This window comes from Phascolarctos cinereus, unplaced genomic scaffold (assembly GCF_003287225.1).
Source record: "Phascolarctos cinereus isolate Bilbo 61053 unplaced genomic scaffold, phaCin_HiC Scaffold_4;HRSCAF=312, whole genome shotgun sequence".
Taxonomy (NCBI): Eukaryota; Metazoa; Chordata; class Mammalia; order Diprotodontia; family Phascolarctidae; genus Phascolarctos; species Phascolarctos cinereus.
In genome coordinates this window covers 12233011-12254221 of record NW_027555847.1, presented here as the reverse complement: position 1 = coordinate 12254221, position 21211 = coordinate 12233011, and the positions used below count along the sequence as shown (strand labels likewise).

The 21211-nt window shown below is 42.3% G+C and overlaps 1 protein-coding gene across 4 annotated transcripts in view; it reads right to left on the bottom strand.

The window, feature by feature from the left end:
- Positions 1 to 21211, bottom strand: part of CACNA2D3 (calcium voltage-gated channel auxiliary subunit alpha2delta 3) — a 1023339-nt gene that overhangs the window by 173072 nt on the left and 829056 nt on the right. For all 4 annotated transcript variants that reach the window (XM_020970614.2, XM_020970616.2, XM_020970615.2 and 1 more), the window contains 2 exons: positions 19496 to 19617; positions 14874 to 14954 (listed from right to left, as the gene is read on the bottom strand). In XM_020970614.2, coding sequence (XP_020826273.1) covers positions 14874 to 14954; positions 19496 to 19617 — 203 coding nt within the window. The remainder of the gene's footprint in view (positions 1 to 14873; positions 14955 to 19495; positions 19618 to 21211) is intronic.

Genomic DNA, 21211 nt, shown 5'->3' with positions numbered 1-21211 from the left:
TGAATGCACATGATCTCATTTGAAACCTCATAGCAACTCTGCAATGTATGAGTTATTAATCCCAGTGTACAGATGAGGAAGCTGATACTCAGCAAAGCTAAGTGACCTCTCCATGGCCAGGTGGCTATGGAATGTCAGAAGCAGGATTCAAACCCAGGTCTTATCATCTCAGTCTTTTTTCAGATGAGGATTTGGAGACTCAGAATGTTGACATAATTCATCCTACAATTACTGTCCAATGTGGTTTAAAACACAATTTAATGTGCCAAGCTTCCCCTTCAAGATGTATTCACAATAACGCTGGGCAATATTATCAACTTTTTTTTTTTACAAGTGAAGAATCTGAGGCCCAAAATGCATTTGCTTACTCAAGGCCCCATTGCCACTACATGGGTGAGGCAGGCCCTGGAAGCAGCCCTCCTAATTCCATGTCTCCATGCTCTTGGGTTGTCTGGTAGAATCCTGGCTCTTAGAGCATTGGCTTTGCCAGATACCCAGCTTAGATTTCCAGGCATCTCAGAAATGGAGCCCAACTCTAGGTTGTTGATTGTTGACATTTGGGGTTTCTTTTCCCTGAAACCTAAGAACTTGTCTGTAGAAAGAGGGCACGGGAATGTGGCTGGTTTCCTTCTTGCTCTGTTGTGTCTTTTCAGGTTAGAGGTAAACTGTGATTATATGATGGCAACTGTTTGGATGTCAAAGTTCAAACACAGGGAGGATCCTGGCCGGTGCTTTAGAAGGAACATATGGGAATGGGGGGGATATCAGCAATGCCAATCGAACACTGAGAGGGATGGGAAGGAGAGGAGAAGCAGCCAAGAATCTCTGAGTACCCTGGGACAATCAAGTCACCAAATGATGTTTGGGAGACTGGCGAATTGTTGAATCAGCTCCTTCCCTCTCCTGAGAACCTTGACACATGGAAAATATAAGCAATCCAACCTGACTGACTGCAGAGATAGAGAGGAGGCTGGGAAAAGAGAGTCAGAGACCTCAAGTTTTAGAGGTGGCAGAGTTGTTGAAACCCTTCCTTTCATGGATGAGGAAACCCAGGCCCAGAATTGAGGAAGTGCTTTGGTCAAGGTCACATGGATAGCAGAGTGGTAGAGCTGGGATTTAAACTCAGATTCCCTGACTCCAAGATCACAGGCTCAAAGTGGAAGGCAGTCTTAAAATCATTGATAAGCAAAGAGAAGAAAGTTTCACAGGGGAATGAAAATAATAACAACTTCTGCAGATAAAGTCCAATCCTTCCAACTTTATAGGGATAGGGAATCCAAGGGTCATCAGACCCATTTTACAGAGGGGAAAAATGAGAAATCTGTAAGTCATCTGCTGCATTGCTCTTCTGTTACAGATTTGGAAGGAGAGGCCTGGTCTTTTCAGATCAGCTCCTCTTCTGCAGCTAGCTCATACTGGACCCGGAGTTGGGAAGAAGTCAGTTAAAACCTACTTCTGATACTTTGTGATGCTGAGAAAGTAAATTAACCTCTGTTTGCCTCAGTTTCCTCAACTGTAAAATAGAAATAACAACCTACCTTCCAAGGTTGTTGAGAGGATAAAATGAGTTAATATTTGTAAAATGTTTTGCAAACCATAAAGAGCTATATAAATGATGCTTATTTTATCATCATCATCATCATCATCGTTATGTTGTGACTTCTCCTAGAAAGGGTCCTATGAGATCTAAAATCTCCCACTTCCATTTTCACTGGTCATAGAATGAAGAGACTCAAGTCCATCTATTCCTTCATCTAAAGGGAAAAGGGGCCATGTTTGTAGGAAGAGGTGGCATGATTGTGCATCATTTGAAAAGAAAACATCTTCCTGGCTCTGACATTGGGGGTAGTGCAGTCACCATATTTAGTTAGAAAATATGGGGGGAAGCTAAGGAGATGGGCTACCCCCACTAGATCATGGCACAGGAAAGTGATTGAAGGAAGTAGGGACCGTTTGTCTGGTGAAGAAAGTGTCAGGGAAGACATAATAACTGTCTTCAAGCACTGAAAGGCTATCACTGGTAAGAGGGACAAAATTTATTCTGTTTAGCTTTGGCAGACAGAACTTGGAACAACAGTCAGGAGTTTTGGAGAGGCAGCTGTGGCTTCAAGCTAATAAAAATATTCCTAATTCAATTGAAAAAAAATTTAAAAAGCAGGTAATTAGCTCCTCTTTTATGCCAGGCATTGCCCTAGATGCTGGAGATATTGAGAAAAAAAAATGCAATGTCCTTGTTCTTAAGGACCTAACATTCTAGGGGAAAGAGGGTAAGGCAGCAGCAAATATGCTTATAAGTCAACGCACAATATATGAAAAGTAAATACAAAATCATTTCGAGGGGGAGGCAGCAATACCTAGAGGAGGTGATGCCTTGAACGTGCTGCCTGTCAAGCGGCCATCTAGTCTTTGCTTGAAGACTTCCGACAGGGCCATCCCCATCTCCAGAGACAGGCCAGGCCAGGCCATTCTGAAGGCTGGAGGACCACTTACTCCATGTGCTGCAGAAGGGATACTTGCTCAGCAGAGGCTTGGCCTGGGCAGGCTCTGAGATACTATGGAAGGAAGCACCTTGGCCATGTGTATAAGACACCACACAGTGGCCAGTGGTGAATGGAAGACTGTTAGGAAACTTTTGTGCATACTGGGAGACAAGAAGTCAGTGAAATGTTCATGGGTTCACACATTTAGAGTTAGAGAAAAGCTCAGCGGTCACCTGGTCTAACCCATCTACTTCTAATTTTGCAGAAGAGGAAACAGACTCAGAAAAGTAAAGTAATTTGCTCTAGATTATAAATGACCAAGGCAGTATACGAACCCAGGTAATCTGACTCCAAAACTATTACCTTTTTGCCTTTCTGAAAATCTGGACCTGGGCCTGTAGCAAACTACATCCTAGTGGCCTCTCCCATCCAGTCCCTTGGAGTTAATGAGGATGGTTTTAGCTATTCTGGTGGATGAGAAAGACTGGAAAGTCCCATCTGCTTCACAGGATGGATTTAAGGACCCACAGAGAGGATGAATGGATAGTTACCTAAAAATTCTCTCACAATGCTCTGGGTAATTGGTTCGGCGGGCGTAAGTCAAGATTGTGTTATTTTATTCTAGTGTTCAGAGAACAAGGGAAGGAGAGGAGAGCGGCCAGAGGGAAATGGGCAGCTATAAAACACAGGAGTAAGATTTAGCCACCAACTGCATTCCTGAAGCCAGCAGGCTCCTACGGCTTCCAGGATGAGTGCTGGGAATTAGATGCATTTCAAGAGAATGTCAGAACTGGAAGTGATGGAAGAGATCTCTTCTTTCTTTGTATCTCTAGCACTGTGCCTAGCACACAGTCAGTGCTTACTAAATGCGTTATCATGATGAGGAGGAGGATGATGAAGAGATCACCCAGCCCAACATCTTCCTTTAAAAGAGTAACCAGGGAGGCCCTTATGCAAGGTCATGCTGCAAGGTCTTGAACCCAGGCCTTCTCCAAACCAGTCCAGTGTTCCTCTCATTTGTATTTCAAAGAATATGTCAGTCAAGCACTGCTCTATCAGAAGCTTCAAAAAGAACATGACATTTGAGGAAATCTTGGTTACTGAGGGTATACAAGATTAGAGACAGAGCCAGAGGCAGTGGGTGAAGGCCATCTGCACTCGCAGCTGCTCTGGAGGCTGAGGCTGGAGGAGCTCTTGAGCTCAGGAGCTCTGAGCTGTGGGAAGGCCAAAACCAATCAGATGTCTGAAATAATTCCAAGACCTGAGAAGCTAGGCTGCCTCGGCAGGGACATATTGTCCCAGGACAGAAAAAGAGCAGGTCAGAGTCTATCAGTAATGAGATAAGACTGTTGCATGTCCAGACTGGGTGAGATCAGGAGACCAAGTTACACTTGCGTCCAGGTTCTCTGATAGTTTTCTTTGATGTGGTTCTCTCTACCTATTTTCAAATACTTATTTCACATGGATTTCATATTGAAGTAATTAACTAGGAGCATGAAGGATGTCATGAGAAATATATATGATGGGGATTTAAAAAAAAGGAAGAAAAGCCTAGCCCATTTTTCAGCGTAAGGAAGAACCAAAGGTAGCCCATGAATTCTGTTGGTATCCATGTGACAGCAAGAGAATATGAGAAATCCCCTGCATATTGGGTAGTGAATTTATGGAAAGCTATGGATGAGAATAACCCATGATGGGCAGGTATGATTGGCTGTGATGTTGGGTCATAGACCTTATATAAATAAGGAAACAGGGTAACTGCTTGAGGAGCTGGTAGAGGGGAGCCCAGGATGAGACTGGGGTTCTTATTTTGGCTTTGTCTCTAATAGGCTATATGGTGTACTGGAGGCTGGAAGACCTGATTTCAAACCCTACTGCTGATATTTATTGCCTGTGTGACCTCGGACAAGTGATTTAACCTCTTTGGCTTCAGTGTCCACACCCTAAAATGAGGGGGTTGGAACAGATGAGCTCTAAGGTTCTTTCCAGGTCTCTTTCTGTGATCCTATTACTTGAATCAAGCAGAATCCCAGAATTTCACTGGGCAGTAGAAAGAATAACAGCTCTAGTGTTTAATGCATGTTGTCTGTGTGACCTTGGAAGAGTCACAACTTCCATAGGCTTCAGAATCCCCTAGGCTCAGTTTCCTCATCTGTAAAAGGCATTGGACAAGAGGGTCTCTGAGATCGCATCCAAATAAAGACTGCTGGGCCTATGATCTAGCTCATGCTTGTGGAAGAATTGACATACAACATATCAGACAGCTGGCCACCAGAGGCTATCACAAAGGCCTTCATGGAGGGGGAGCCCGCAGTTTCCCTAGGTCTAATTTCTTTGCTCCAGACTGAAGGCCTTAGACCAGGTCCTTTAAAGCATAGACTAGATAGCATGCAGGGAGGGTATCACTCTATTCTCACACACAGCCTGTGTGAACCCTAGGCAAACCACTTAACTTATTTGGGCCTCACGCTACTCATTGTAAAAGGCTCGGCAGTTCTTTTCATTTCAGAATTAACCAGGCTTGTCCAGGAAACACTTCCCTGTAGCCCCTGTTGCTAAGGCCATTGAGTGAGGGGATGCACCCTGGAGCAGAGGAAAAAGCCCTTGGGGTCATTGAAATTCCTACTGCTACAATTGGACTAGAGAGGCTCCCGCTTCTCCGGCTCAGGGCTATTTTTATCCGCATGGCAAGGAATGATGTGAAACTCAATCTTGCCTGTGTCCTTGACAGCTTCTGCCGTGGGATTCCAGCAGCTGCTTCCTGTGACCGTCTGAGGGTGAAAGGGGGCTGCTGGTTTTGGAGACCATGTGAGCCAGTCCCTGAACCAAATCCATTTCCAAAAACAAAAGTGAGCCAGGGATATCTCAGCTGCCCAGATCCCCTTTGCCATCGTGTTCTTCTCTTCTGCCAAGATGGATGAAAAGCCAGCCATGTCACTGCTGCTTAGAGAAGGGGATATCTGGGGATAATTCTGGTCCCCTGGTAAAAGCATTCCTTTTATAAAATTTAGTGGCCTTTGTGTGACCCCTGACTGTCCCAGGTCTTCAATCACCACTTCCCTCTCAACCCCAACAACAAAGAATTGTAATTCCCTGTGCCCTACTAATGCTTATGCCCAAGGATACGTTTGCCAGAGTTGTACTAAGGATGAATAAAATGTCTGGTACTGAGTGTATCTGATAACATCATACTCCAGGTATTTATAGCAAAGTACATTTGGCCATCAGGTATGTGAATAATAGGTTTTATGGCTTCACTATCTTGTTTACCTCTTGAGTCAGAGAATCTAAGTCCAAATCCTGCCTTTGTGACCCTGGAAAGTCATGGCATCTCTACTAGCCTCTTTCCTCTGCAGTAAAATGAGAGGGTTGGAGAAGAGTGATTCAAAGGATGCTTTCAGCACTAGATTTGTGATCCCATTGCATAAGAGAAAAGATAAATATGACTGCAAATCAATTCATAAGCCAGGAGAAAGGAGAATGTTCAAAAAGGTAAGGAGAAAGCATTCTTTATTGGATCAAATTGATGAATTTAAAAGCCTCAAAAAGGAAAGCTCGCTGTGTGATTCATACCCAAGTATTAATATTTTCTATTTAAGGTTTGCAAAGCACTTTCCTCAAAACCACTCCATGAGGTAGGCAAGGATAAGCATTTATCAGGCCCATTTTAAGCATCAGGAAACAGGCTCCAAAAGGAGGAGTAGCATAGCCACAGTCACACAGCCAACGATGCATCGGAGACAAGACTCATGCCCAGGTCTTCTCCTTCCCAGTACAGCGGCCAATACATGAGCACATCAGTTTTCTTTTGCTGAAAGGGAATCTCTTCCGAGCTTTCACTTCAGTCATTTAAGTTAATGTAAATTCAACGTAACTGCCATGTGGTTAGCAGAATATATGCAGAGTCTAATGGTACACTCTAAGTGTTTGAAAAGCCATCAGAGGCTGTGGGAATATTGCCAATGTAACAATTCTTTTATTTAAAAAGTGCTCTTATTATCCAGGCAATTATGAAAATAGCGATTGAAATGGAAAGATTTCCACCCAGTAGGTCCTTAGCAAATTCTTGTAGAAATGAGAGGCTCATGGAAGGAAAACATTCATCCTAGGTTTGTGTGTGTGTCTGACCCTTTGGCTTTGTGATACTTCTGGATCAATCCAGAAGTAAGTTAAGTGCCTCCTGTTTGGGATGCACTGTGCTGGCCTGAGTGATATAAAAGCAAAACTGAAGCTGATCTTGTCCTTTGAAAGATGGTCAGACTAGACTGAATTGAAGTATATACCATCCATGGTATAGTGAAGATACAAAATTTAGTAAATGAATGAATGAAGAAGCATTTATTAAGTACTCACTATGGGGCACTGTACTGAGCATTGGTCAGTCAATAAAGAAAAATGAAGCAGTCTTTGTCCTTAAGGAGCTTATATTCTTTTTTTTTTAATTTGCTTAGGCAATGGGGTTAAGTGACTTGCCTAGGGTCACACAGCTAGTAAGTGTTACGTGTCTGCGGCTGAATTTGAACTGAGGTCCTCCTGAATCCAGGACCCACGCTCTATACACAAGGAGCTTATATTCTAACAAGGAAACAATGTATCCATGGGAGTCTTGGCCAGATAAGGGAATGTCAGAGGAGTTAACTAGATAGAGAGTTGACCCGAAGGGTAGCCAGTTGGCATGGGCTTCCTTTGAACAATGGTGCTAGTGATATGATTATTATGCTGGGAACATGGGGTGTGGGTGGGTGGAGATAATCCTGTCTTTAAGGATTAGATTGTATCTCTTTTTGTATCTCTGACAGCACAATGCCTAACACACAGTAGGCACTTAATAAATGTTTATTTGATTGATTGATTCAAGGGACTTAAAATAGGAATGGGGTGTCACGGAGAATGGGACTCAGTAACCAAAGAAAATATAATATATGATGTGACATGAGAAACAGCCCTGTCGATTAGGTTGCCATGCTTCCCCGGCCATACGGAAAGGAGGAACAGCCTTAAAAGCAGGAACACCCAGGTTTCACTTCTGTTCTCACATATGACCTTGAGAAAGTTACTGAAGTCTCTCACACAACTCTCTAAGCTGATAATCAGAAGAGCACACTCTAATCTGTATTTGCTTTCCTAAAGGATTTTTCCTCCGTGGCAGTTCCCTACCAGGTTGTGATGACAAGCTTGGATTCCCTTCTCCTTGAAACCATAAGTGCCAAGCTGCAAAGATTAGAGTGAGACAACCAGATGGCCTAAGGACTGATGAGGACCTTTAGTACCAACCTGGAGAATCAGGGATGGCTTCCTGGAGGAGGTCATACTTGACTTGCTCTTTAAAGCAGGAGCAAGCCAACTGGCAAAGAGAGGGCAGGAAGCCTTTCCAGGTATAACATAACACTTTCCAACTTCCAATGAAGTAACACACTACAGAGTAACGGTTCTGCTCAATTTCATGAATCTACCATACTTGATTAAACGAGGGTCTTCCATGGGACACTAAAGCCTGCAATCACCATTCTGCTCATTATTCTCTTCTTTAAAATTATGCAATCTTTAAACTGCAGTTTGGTCCTTCCCCCCTCCCTTCCAGAAGTGGTGCTAACCTTGCCTGTGCTACCACAGAGCCAATGGGCACACTGAGCTTACTGACTCTTGGAGGCCAGTGTTGAAAAATCCCTCGGCTTCAGAAAGTCATTATCTCCTGGCCAAAACCTTTCTTTTCTGGAGCGATGGAAATAGCAGCTACTGATGCTCTGACGAGTTTCTTGGAGTGTCTTCTAATCATAGGTCTGTTTAGTCTTTTGTGCTCATGAAGGGCTATTGCAGATGATGATATAAACATCAGTGACAGACAACCTTCTCCAGGCCTTGCAGTGTAGCATCCCCCATACCCATCAAATTACCCTGGCGCCAATCTAAAGTTCTTGCAAGTTTCCCTGAATGAACTTCTAGTTGGCTCCAAGGTATCCATTTCCAGATAGAGAGAAGTGATGGATCCAGAATGCAGATTTTTTTCCCTTCCTTCCTTCCTTCTTCCCTTGCTCCCTCCTTCCTACTTTACCTCCCACTTCTCCTTTTCTTCACCCTTCTCCTCCTCCTCCTTCTTTGTCTCCTTCTTCTTCAATTTATTTTGCATGACTATACATATTCATAATGACCATTGTTTTTCTTTTCTGCTCAATGGAGAAGGGGGATGGAGAAAGTAAAATTAAATTTAAAAAAAAACTTGCGTGGGAGGTTCTAATACTAGGCTTCAGTTCAGTTCTGAATCTCTTGTCACCAATATAATAAAATCCCTCTTCTGCAGCATCTCTCACTATCACCCCCCTACTGATGGCAGAAGGAAGAGCAACAGAACATGCACAGGTAAGCTCAGAGTTTTTGAAAATGTCCCACATCATAAAGCAAATAAAACATAAGCCATATTTCCAAGTGAGTAATCTTGAAAATGAAAGTTCCATTTAACTCTGTCTCTGTCTCTCTCACACACGTGCATGTGCGCACGCGCGCGCACACACACACACACACACACACACACACACACACACACACACACACTGCCCTGATGTTCCTTAAAGAAGACACTTCATCTCCTGACTCTGGGGCATTTTCACTGGCTGTGGCCATGCCTCCAACATTCTCCCCTCCTCATCTACACCTCCTACCTTCCCTACTTCATTTCAATTCCCAGTTAAAATCCTGCCTCCTCCAGGAAGCCTTTGCTAATTCCTCTGAATTCCAATGACCTCTCCCCCCCCACACACACACACTGATTATCTCTAACTCAGCCCCTCTAGAACTTATTTGTGTCTAGTTGTTTGTGAATTGTCTACCCCCATTGGACTGTGAACTCTTTGAAGGCAACGGCTATTTTGGCTTTTCTTTCTATCCCCAGCACTTAGCACAGTGCCTGACACACAGTAGACACTTTGTAAATGCTCCTTGACTGACTTTGCTTATAGAGTAGAAGGCCTTTAGCACCTTTTGCTTTCTCACAGCCAAAAGACATCTGGATATAATATCTTCCGTCCTGCAACATCTCCAGCCTTTTCTGCTTTTCATACTCAGAAATCTTCCACGTTATCTTGGCTCATCCTCAGCCTAGCCCTGACGTAGGTTAAAAAAAATGCTAACGCCAAGGACCAACATGTATAAAGTGTTTCAAGTTTGCCGACCACTTTAACTACTTTATCTCATTTGAACCTCACCATCAGCCCCTGTAGCAAAAGAGTCATTGCTGATCAGGGGAAAGGACCCTGATTAAAGTCACTGGACCTGGGCTCCAATCTCACTTCTGCTGCTTACTATCTAGTTTACTGTGAGAAAGTCACTGGGGCCTTGAGCAGGTCCATGGGCCTCAGATTCTTCATCTCTCGAGTATGGGAGTCAGACAACATGGCCTGAAGGCTCTTCCAGTTCCAGATCTATGGTTTTGCAGATGGGGAAACTGAGGCTTGCATATTTGAAGCAACTTGCCCATGGTCACATACCTCGTACATTTCAGAATTGAGATTTGAACCCAGGTTTCCAATCTCTCATTTCAGCCCTCTATCCTCTAAGTCATTCTGCCCCCTCAAGAGAAGATCATTCTTCCTGCTCTATAAATTACAGTATAAAATCCCCAAGATCTTCCTTGAGTTGCTACAGTTCAGATAGGCAGTCATTGGCCAATGTGGATCTAGATCCCAAGTCTGATTGCTGAAGATCCTTAAGAAAGGAAGAAGATGGACTCTGGGCTTAACCTAGGGAATCCAGAGCTCAGTGTATTCTTAGCTGGTCTTCTGACAAGGAAGGATGCCACATCCTTCCCTTCTCTGCAGAGAGCTGGTAAATAAAATGTATACAAATACTGGGGCAGCTGGCTAGCTGGCTGGCAGACAGAGAAAGAGGGGCACTCAGACTTGTGTCTTGGGGAAAGAAGATGGATGGGCCTCATTTCTCCTCCATGGCTGATGTATCAATGGAAGCCTGCCCAGTATGCCTGCCCCCTCTTCAAAGCTGTCAGTGACAGATGAGGATCGAAATGTTTTTGCTTAAAAGAAGAAAAAAAATTAAAAAAAAAATTCCTCCCCACCCAAGAGGCCCAGGCGTTGTAAATGGATTAGAGAATACCAAAGCATGCCATGGTGTTAGGCAAGGCTTCCAAGCTGGCTCCTTTATAATTATTTGCAAAATTGTCAACTTTTCCCTTCAGATCTGTTTACTTTCTAAACAAGAGCCCCATTGAAGCTCAGTTCAGGGTCAGTCCCCTTTGCCCCATCTGGCTTCCCCAGGAGGACAAGGGACAGTCTTCCTCACATTTTCATCTCTACCTGCTGAGACACAAATTCTGTTCCAATTAAAATTGCCCTTTCATTTTAAAATAGTAAACAATCTCTATTTAATTTGAAGGGAATATAGAGGGAGAAAAAATTAAGAGGACCTAATTATTACAGCAACTTGAAAGCGAGTTGGAATTATTAAAACATGGAAAAATAGCTCCTCGTGCTTTGTGAATTTAAAGGTCATTGGGAGGTCATCTAATCCATTCCACTGCCTCTCCCTGGGACCAGCACCATGAGACCTGGGCTGCAGCAGACTCTCCCACTGAAAACCTTAATGACTAGCTGAGGATTATGAATTTGGGGCTATCAGGGACCTTTGAAGCCATCTACCCCAATCCTAACATTTCACAAAGGAGGAAACTGAGGTCAAATGACTTCTATAAGATCACACAGGTAGTAAGTAAAATTGGAAGCCAGGTCCTGTCACTCCACATGCAGCATTCTTTTCACTATATCATTCCACTTGCCACCAAGACTGTAGAATTATATAGCCATAGATTGAGAGCAGGAAGGGATGCTAGAGGCCCCACCCAGTCCAACTCTCACTTTACTGGTAAGGAAATAAAGTCTGGAGAGATTATGTCATCAAGATTATGCCGTAAGGTCACAGAGGCAGTGAATAGCAAAGCTGAGATTTGAACTCAGGTCCCCGGCTCAAAATGCAGTGTTCTTCCCACTACACAGGGTTGCTCAAAACTAGATCATTACAGGATGATAGAGGTAAAGCTGGAAGGGTAATTGGAGGTCATTTAGACTAGAGGTGTCCAAAGAAATGGGTGTTCCTAAACTGGACACTAGGATCCCTCAGGGTAGCATAATGACTCAGAAAACCACACGTTATTACCTGTGTTTTCTTGTGTTTTAATTTATTTTGTTACCTACTTCCCCTAGTTCAGACTGGGGAGTGTTGTATTTCACCCTTCTTACTTAGACCGACTCTTTCTTTTCAAGGATGAAGGTTCAGAGACATGAAACCACTGACCCAAGGCCACGTGAAATGACTGAGGTGAAATTCAAATCACGATCCTCTTGACTGCATTGTTCCCACAATATATGTTGTCCAGATGACCTCACACTGGTTTTCCTTCTCTCCCTCTCTTTAAGCATCTCATGAAAAGGTAGGTAGGTCTTCTGACCCAGTGCCCTGTGGTCACTAGGCTGACTGTTTCTCCCAGTATCATGAGAAAGCTCCAAGCAGGACTCTGCAGTACTGTCTTGGGGCTGTTCTATGACCGAGCATCTAATGGAGTGTTTGGGATTCCTCTGCAGTCCGGATGCAGATTGTCCAAACTGAATCCACATTTCACTCATAATCAACCAAAACAGGCATTTCAGAAATGTGAGACATTTGGGAATATTTTTTAAACTAGAACAGAATAGGGGGAGGGACTGGCCCACTTTAGTTTCAACAAAGAGCAGCCTGACCCAGATCAGAGGATGCTAGGGCAGAAGTAAACCCAGAATGCAATGTGACGTCAATTTGGAGCTGACCCTGGCTGGGATGAGCACTTAGGTCTGGCCCTAGCCTCAGTCAGTTCGGAGATTTAGAGGTGTAAGGGGCTTCAGACATCTTCTAGCTTATCCCTCCCCACTCCTCTATTGTTTCGGAGACAGCAAAATGGAGATGGAAAGATATTATGTAACTTGTTCATTGTCTTCAGACAGAGGTTGAAAGATATCATGTAACTTGTTCATATTGTTACAGATACAAAGGAGTTGAGCAGAGATTTGTTTTCAGTTTCTCTGATGCTAGATGCAGAATTCATTCCACTCTACTGCCTTTGTTCATGGACAGTCTCAGTCTTGTTGGGTAGGATGCTGGCGAACTAATTACTATCAGCTTCTAGATTGGTGAGAATGGATGATTTACTTCAGAATGTGAGCTCCTGGAGGGCAGAGACTGCTTCTTTGTGTGTGTGTGTGTGTGTGTGTGTGTGTATCTCCCACACTTAGCCTGGTGCCTGGCGTGAAGTAGGTATTTCACAAATGTTTGCTGAATATATGAGTACAACATAAGCTCCTTGATGGTAGGCTCCATACAATACTTTAGCATTGTATACTGGGGCTTAATGTAGTACCTGGAACATTGTAGGTGCATAATGCATGACTTTTCAATGGATGACTAGAGCAAGGATTATTTCATTTTTGTCTTTATATTCCTTTAGCATGATGCCTGGAACATAGCTAATCATAGTAACAACAACAACAACAACAACATTTATGTAAGACTTTAAGGTTTGTAAACCTCTTTGTATGCAGTATCTCATTATTTCTCACAACAGCCATAGGAGGTAGCTGCCAATGTTGGCCTCATTTTACAGATGAGGAAATTGAGGCAAAAGAAAATAAGGGACTTGTCCAGGGTCACACAGCTACTAAGTGTCCAAGACGGGATTTGAATTCAGGTCTTTCTGATTCCAGGCACAGGGCTCTATCCACTGTGCCATCTAGCTGCCCTAAGGTAAGATTCAAACTCAGGTTTTCCTAGCTTCAAGTCCAACACTCTGTCCACTGGGTCACCTAGATTAAGAAAGGCTTATTGAGTTGAACAGAATACAACCAAAGGGAAGCTGGTTGAGGGAGGGGCAGTCTGTCACTTCATTGATTTTGGCCCATCAATGTGACTGAGTACAAGACACAGAATTAGTGAATCACAAACCCCAGATACTCAGAGTCAAGTATGACTGTTTGTGCTAACCAGAACAAAATTTCTCTTCTATCTAAACTTCTACTCAAAGACATACCAAGCCTACCACACAACAGCATAACTGACTATACATAGCTAGGATTATCACCCTGTAACAATAGTGAAGAGCCTAGAGGAGATTTCAGTCCTTTCCAATTAAAACACATGCAAAGACAGAGTCCAAATGGGAAGAAAAATCTAGATTTTTAAAGCTATATTATAAATGACTCATATGCAGAAAATCACCAACAGATTCTGACTGAATGTGAGTTGGGAAGGAGCTTTTAGCCATCTAATTTAATCTGTACTTGACTTGAGAATCCCTCTCAACCTTGCCTTGGATAAACAGCCATCCAGAAGACCTTGCAGAACAGGGAAGCCCCTATCCTCCCTTCAAGGCAGCACATTCCCTCAGTGGGGAGAGTTCAGTGCAGGGAAATTTAGGAAAACGTGCAACTATCTAATGTAACTAGAATATCATTGTGAGTGTGAGAAATCTTCCTAGAGTCATACAAACAGATGCATCCCGTGGTAAGACAAGGTCATTGTCAACCTCTGCCAGGTTCCTACTAGGAAGGCAGTACCCAGACAGCTGTTTGTTTGTTTGTTTGTTTCCCTTAATAGCTATTTCCCCACAAAGCTTCATTCAGTCTAGAATCCTTCTTTAAAGAGGCAACATATGTAATGGTCAAACCTAATGGCTGCCATTTTTAAAAGAAAGATCATTACTAGTTTCTCAACTGTTATCTAATCTCAAATTCCCATACAGCTGAGGCATCATTCCCCCTTGCCTCTTCTCCTAGTAGCCATAGATTTGGGAGGATAAGAGTGCAAAAGCAACTGGTCCTCAGTGTTGATGAGACAACATCATGCTCTCAAGAAGAACGGACTCTTTTAATATACCTTTGCAAAATTGTGACTATGAGGAATTGAGAGAAGCATGGAAAAACTTGTATGAACTGATGCAGAGTGAAAGAAAGCAGAACCAGGAAAAAAGATATATACTAATTACAACAATGTAAACTAAGACCACACTAACACTAATTGCAGTGATCAATCTTGTTCTGAGAATAATAATAAAACACATTTGTATTCTCTCAATAGACAGGTGGGGAGATGTAGGCATGGAATGCTGCATAAGCTATCTCTGTTGTTCAGTTTTTCTAAAATGTTTTTATTTGTTGCAGGGAAAGGCGTAATGAAGAAGGGGTTATGCCAGGAAATGATTGTGATATAAAAATATAAGTTACTAATAAAATATTTTTAAAAACAACTTAATAAAAAGTGCTTGTCCTTAGGCAGAACAGCAGTGCCAGGGAAATCAGTTACCTGACCAAGTGAACATAAAGCACTCTTACTTTGCTCATGGATAGAAACAAACAAGAGTATTACCTGCTACCACGGGTGATTTCCTGTCATCAAGGAGTTGGATGGAAGTACTAGCAGTCACCACGTTGCTTTTGTTTGCTGTTCCTGTTAGAAGGGAAAAACAGCTATGGTATTACAGTGGATTAATTCACCACGATTATCAAAGTAAATGACATGAACTTATGGCATCTTCAACATTTATCCCTCATTGGGGAGACCCTTCCACCCAGGCAGATCCTAACCTATTCATTGATATAGTTGATAGCTCCTATAGAGTATCTAGAGGTGGAGAAAGGTTAAGGGTATTGGCCAGAGTAATACAATTATTATCAGACCTTGAATTCATGGAATTTTAGAAACATAGAATTTGAGAGTTGGAAGGGACCTCAGTGGCTATCTTGCCCAATGCACATAAAAAAAATATTCCCAACTACTTTTACTAAAGTCTTGCTGATTCTAAGTCCTACACCAGCCAGGCTGGTATGGGCTTAGGCTCAGTAATCCTTGTTGGTATCTTCTCCTGGATGAGAGTCAACATTGGTACAATAGCCAAAAAAGCTAAAACAATCTTAGAATGTATCAATAAACATTGACTCCAACAATAAGACAGTCATTAACTCAACAAATATTTATTAAGTACTTGCTCTGTTTCAGGCACTATGCCAAATGCACTTCCCTAGTGAAAATATGACTGTAGTATTATATTCACTTCCAGGCACCACATTTTAGAAAGAGGATTGATAAACTGGAGACCATCCAAAATCTACCAGGATATTGATGGTCCTTGAGTTCATACTGATTGAAGGAGCTTTTTAAGGAACTGAGGCTACCTAGCCTGGAGAAAAGGAATTTTTGAATTGAAGGAGGAGAGTAACTGCCTTAAACTATTTGAAGGGCCATCATGCAGAAAGAGGATTATGGACTCATTCTTGGTTCCAGAGGACAGAAGTAGAATCCTTGGGCAAAAGCAGCAGAGAGGCAAATGTAGTCTCAGTATAAGGGGACAGACAGATTTCTTACAACTAGAGATATTCCAGAGTAAGATGGACTTCTTTGGGAGATAGTGGATTCCTCTCACTGAAAGTCTTCAAGAAATGATTGGAAAGCCCCATATAGATATAGTCAAGGTAGGGATTCTAACTCAGGCCACAGAAGCTCCTCCCAACCCTAAGATCCTCTGATTCTTCTTAGGTCATAAGAGTACCATTGAGATGTGACTACTTTGCAAACTCTGGTAGACCTGATTGGTTATCACCTGACTTGGATCAGGACCTCAGCTTAATTTTCTCCTTTCTCCTAGAATTCTTTACAGTCTAGAACATACAGCATGTTGAGTAGCACATAATTACTGCCCCCTATGTTTACTTATCTCAATAGTCATATTTATATTCTGTCCACAAAGATACATCATGGGATAGCAGCTGGACAAGAAGTTTGGAAATAGTTTTCAAATGAGTTGAGAGCATTGGCTCTGATTTCTTGGTTCAGAATGGACTGATCCGTAAAATCTTATTGAAAGCCCTGGGTTTCTGGGCACATCTATTCCAAATATGGATAAAATAAGAATGTAATGCTTACTCCAAAGACTCATTAATAGCTTCTTGGATATTGCTAATGGCTACAGACTGCAAAGTGGCAAGTTGCCAAATATTGATTTGGAATGCCACCAAAGCAGTGACATCAGGCATCATATGGAAATTATCTGGATTCTTCTTGTAGGTAGCCAAATGCTATATAAGGAAGTAAAACTCTCTCTGCTGTCCTGGAATCAATATTGCAGAATGTCAAAGCAGCCCAGCATCTTAGAAATCACCTGGTTTAATAGATTCTTTCTAGAGATAAGGAAACTGAATCTCAGGGAGGTCATATGACTCATCCAAGGTTACACAGAAAGCCAGGACTAGACCCCAGGGCTCCTAACTCAGAGACGTGGACTTTTTAATAAAATCACAGAATCTCAGGGTTGGAACAGTCATCTAGTCCAACTCAAACCGGGACAAGAAACCCTACAATGATATCCCTGACAAGTAGCCATCAAGTCTCTGAATGAAGATCTCCAATGAGAGGGGAACCTATCATCTCCCAAGGCAGCCCATTAGACTTTAGGACACCTCTACTCGTTAGAAAGCTTTGCTCTGTATCAAACCTAAACCTAAATCTCCCTCTCTGCAACTTTTCACATCAACTCAAAAAAAAAAAGGGGGGGGGAATAAATGGATGATTGATTCTGTTTCCTATTCCATCCATATTAAAGAGGAAAGAACTGGATTTCCTTGAATCTAAATGATGACTATCATAATGCATAAAGATTTCATGAGGATTCATGGCATGATAGCTGTCTTAAAGAGTTTGAAAGTCTGTTATGTGAAAGAGAGTTTAGCCTTACTCTGCTTGGCCTCAGAGGGAAGAACCAGGAAAAGCAGGGGAGGAAACACAGTTATGGGTTTGATGTTATGAACAAATTCCTAACAATGAGAACCTTTTCCAAGTGGAATGGGTTGCCTCAGAAGATGGCAGGCTCTCCATCACTAGGGGACTTTCTTTTAGTCCAAGACCGGAGGGATGAACATGTGCCAGTTGTGTTAGAGAAATATACTTGGTCAGGTAGATAGACAGCATCCAGGGTCCCTTCTAACTGAGATATTGATTCTGTGATTCAATCAGGTCAAATGCCAAGGAAAGGAAGAACTGTATCTTGCTCTATATGTGGTAGGAAATAAGCATTAAAAACTCCTCTGGGGCACACCAAGATTCAGGATTCAGATGTGAAAAGCAAGGGAGATTTTTCCCATTACATACTTTTTTGTTGATTCCAAAAAAAAAAAAAAAAAGGCCCTGTTCTCAAAAGGAATTTAAGTGTTTGGTAATTTTGTTATCTGTCACTGCTGAGAATAAAGGGAATTTTTTTTGTTTAGACAACTAAATTGAAAGTACAGTTAAAGGTCGGAACTCAATTAACACAAACCACGATCTGCCATCAACTAGAATTTGTAACCAAAGATGGATGTTGGGGAAAATAATTACATGGGAAAAGAGCCTAAAGATTGGACTCTTGAACACACTTGTCATCTTCTACAGAATGTCCTGAAGTCAGGTGAGATTCAGCGCAAGCTACAGTCATAATCTGACCTTTCTCAGTCCTCGATGGTTGACAACTACCCTTCAGAAACACCTATTTTCTTCTAAAAAGCACCTGTGTAATGTCTGTTTCAGAAGACTTGACTAACAAAGGGGGTAGATTAAAACATCACCTACAAGAAGTCTTTCCTGATTTCCCTTGATGCTGATGACTTCTGCTGCTTAACTCGCCTTTATACTATCTGTTTCTTACTTGTACATGGTTATTGACATGTTGACTCCTATGTTAAAACATTTGCTCCTTGAGGACAGGGGTGATGTCTTTTGCCTTTCTTCTTGTTTCATCTAGTGCAAGGTAGTAGGAGGCATTTAATAAAGGCTTTTTGAATGACTAATAAATTTTAGACACATTTTTCAACTTAAAAACCAAACAAAGCACTCTAGCACATCCCCCCCTCCCTTCAGCATTAAGATAATCCAAAGATGTAGTTAAAACTAAGGTCTTATCCTCTAAGCATTATGGGAAACTGAAGTGCTCTTCTTTCAAAAAATTATTAGTGACCTTTGACATTATTAATCAATGGTCCTTCATATCCCCCCACCTTCATATTCCCTTTTCTTTGATACTTTCTTCTCTCTAGGTTTTCAGGATACCATTCTCATCACCACACAGCCAGGATGTTACAATAGCTCCCTGGTGGGTCGACCTGTCTCAGGTGTCTCCCTATGCTAATCCATCCTGTATTCAGCCACCAAAGTGGTAAAGAGTAAAATATAAGGAAGAAGAACAGGTGATAAAGGGCTTTGTATTGGTATCTGAGGATTTGCCTTTGATCCTCGAGGCAGTAGAGTTTATTGAGTTGGGGGATGGAATGTTTGTACCTGTACATTAATAAAATCACTTTGGAGGGTGAATGGAGGATGGAATAGAATGCACAGACTCCTTCTGCATACAGTGCAGAAATATTGATTGATTGGTGGATCTAGTCCAGTCCTTAATTTTATAGATAAGAACATTGGGGGCCAAGTTTGGGAAGTGAAGTTGTCCAAGGTCATGCAGCTGGTAAGCATCTGGGGCAAGATATGGGTACAGATTGTCTGATAGAGAACATGAGACTTAATCCAGGATGGAGATGTGTCGACAGCAGGGTCAAACAGGCTGGTCCCTTAGCTGAGTTGGCCCTCCATGGGAGGAGGAAGGGAGGCTGTTTGGATGCCTGACTTTGTTCTCCATCTCTGTGAACAGACCTATTGTTGTCCTTGTTGTTCATTAAAGCCATTATGGATGCTGACCCTTTTCTCTGCAGCTTTTCCCAACAAAGTGCCGCTGTCGCTTTCCACTGTGCATGTGGCAGGGGGTGGGAAGGCCCTCTCTTAGTTACACAATAGCTTTAGGCCAAATCACTGCTTTGTTTGAGGTACTAAGACTCTGGAGCCTGGTTACTAATTAAACATTGGCTAAACATTTCTCTGTTGATTCCTAATAACTGAGTTTCTATTATGAATCATTTCAACTCAGTCTTGTGCTTCGCACGGGTGAATATTTAAAACATAACAGCAACACAGACCAACGCTGAATGGGATGGAGTAGACAAAGCTGCCCGGGATCTGCTCAGCTGCTCTTCGGTACCAGAGTGGGAAATGGTCGGCATTGAAAATATTCTCCTTATCTCCAGCTTTCAGGAAGTCTCTTGAGACAGAAAGAAAAAAGAAAAGATTTGTCATTTTCTCAGAGCATTTAGGAAGAAGCCCCTCCATTGACTGAGTTCCCACTCCCTGGGAGAGAAACACACATCTAATTCCAGGTCCCCTTCACTATGGAAAGGATTGAGAGGCTGTGTGAAACAGCGGATAGAACTGAGCTAGGACTGGAAAAAACCTGGGTTCAGGTCCATTCAACACATATTACTGTGTGTTACTGGACAAGTAACAATCCCTTAGTGTGCCTGGATGCTTCGCTTTGGACTGAGATGCTGAGTTCTAGTAGCAGTGTGGGTCTCCAAGTTTTTATTCAATTCCATGTCTTTTTCTAAACCAGAAAAATCACACTGTCACTTAGGTGCAGTGAAACAACTGGGAAAACTTAGCTTAGAGACGGCTTAAGGGTCAATCATAACTGTCTGGGAGTCCTTTCATCATATACTATTACATTGTGAGCTCTGTGAGGGAAGGGGTTGTTTTTGTCATTCTTCACATGCACATCCCTTGAGCACAGTGTCTGGCATATTGCAGGTACTTAAAAAACTCTTGGTTTTTGTTTGTTTTGCTTTGATTACTGTTTTTTCCCCAAAATATTTGGGAAGATTATTCTGTTTGGTGCTAGCAGTTATACATTGGAACAATTGAAAGAAGTTTAAAAGAGGAGAATGTAGGTTCAATTTTAGGGGGCAGAGGGATGAACTTCTGAACCATTAGAGCTGTCCAAAATGTGAATGTACTGCCCGGAAAGGAAGAAGTCTGAGCTGCACTGTACATCATTTAAACAAGCCTTGGTACCCCTTTTCATGTATTTTACATGTTGTCTGTTTTCCCTTACTAGAATTTGAGACCCCTGAATGCAAGTTCTGTGTTTTTGCCTTTCTTTGTATCCCCAGCACTTAGCACAGTGCCTTACACATAAAAGGTGCTCAATAAATGCTTAACCGACTGAATGAAGTCTAAGTTGGATTGGAAAGCTTTCCAGCTCGGTGGTCCTTAGGTCTTACAGTTCTATTTTACCATATAAATGAACACCAGATCGCAGTCTAGAGCACCCCAGCTGACCTCCATCCAATTCCAGCATTTCCATGTTTCATGTATTCCACCAAATACCTAATACTAATAGCTCACATTTGGGGCAGCTAGATGGTGCAATGGATAGAGTGCTGAGCCTGGAGTCATCTTCCCAAGTTCAAATCCAGCCTCGGGCACTTACTAGCTGTGTGACCCTGGGCAATTCCGTTAACCCTGTTTGCTTCAATTTCCTCATCTGTAAAATGAGCTGGAGAAGGAAATGACGAACAACTACAGTATCTCTGTCAAGAAAATCTCACAGAGAGTCAGTCATGACTGAAAACTGATTTAAAGACATGTATCTGGTATTTACAACATACCAGGCACTGTGCTAAACACCTGTAATTATTTTATTTTACCGTAATAACAACCCTGGGAGGTAGATGCTATTATTATTCCCAGTTGGCAGATAAGGACACTGAGAAAAACAGAAGTTAAGTGACTTGCCCAGGGTCTCACAGCTAGTAAGAGTTTGAGTAAGAATTTGAACTCAGGTCTTCCTGATGATAAGC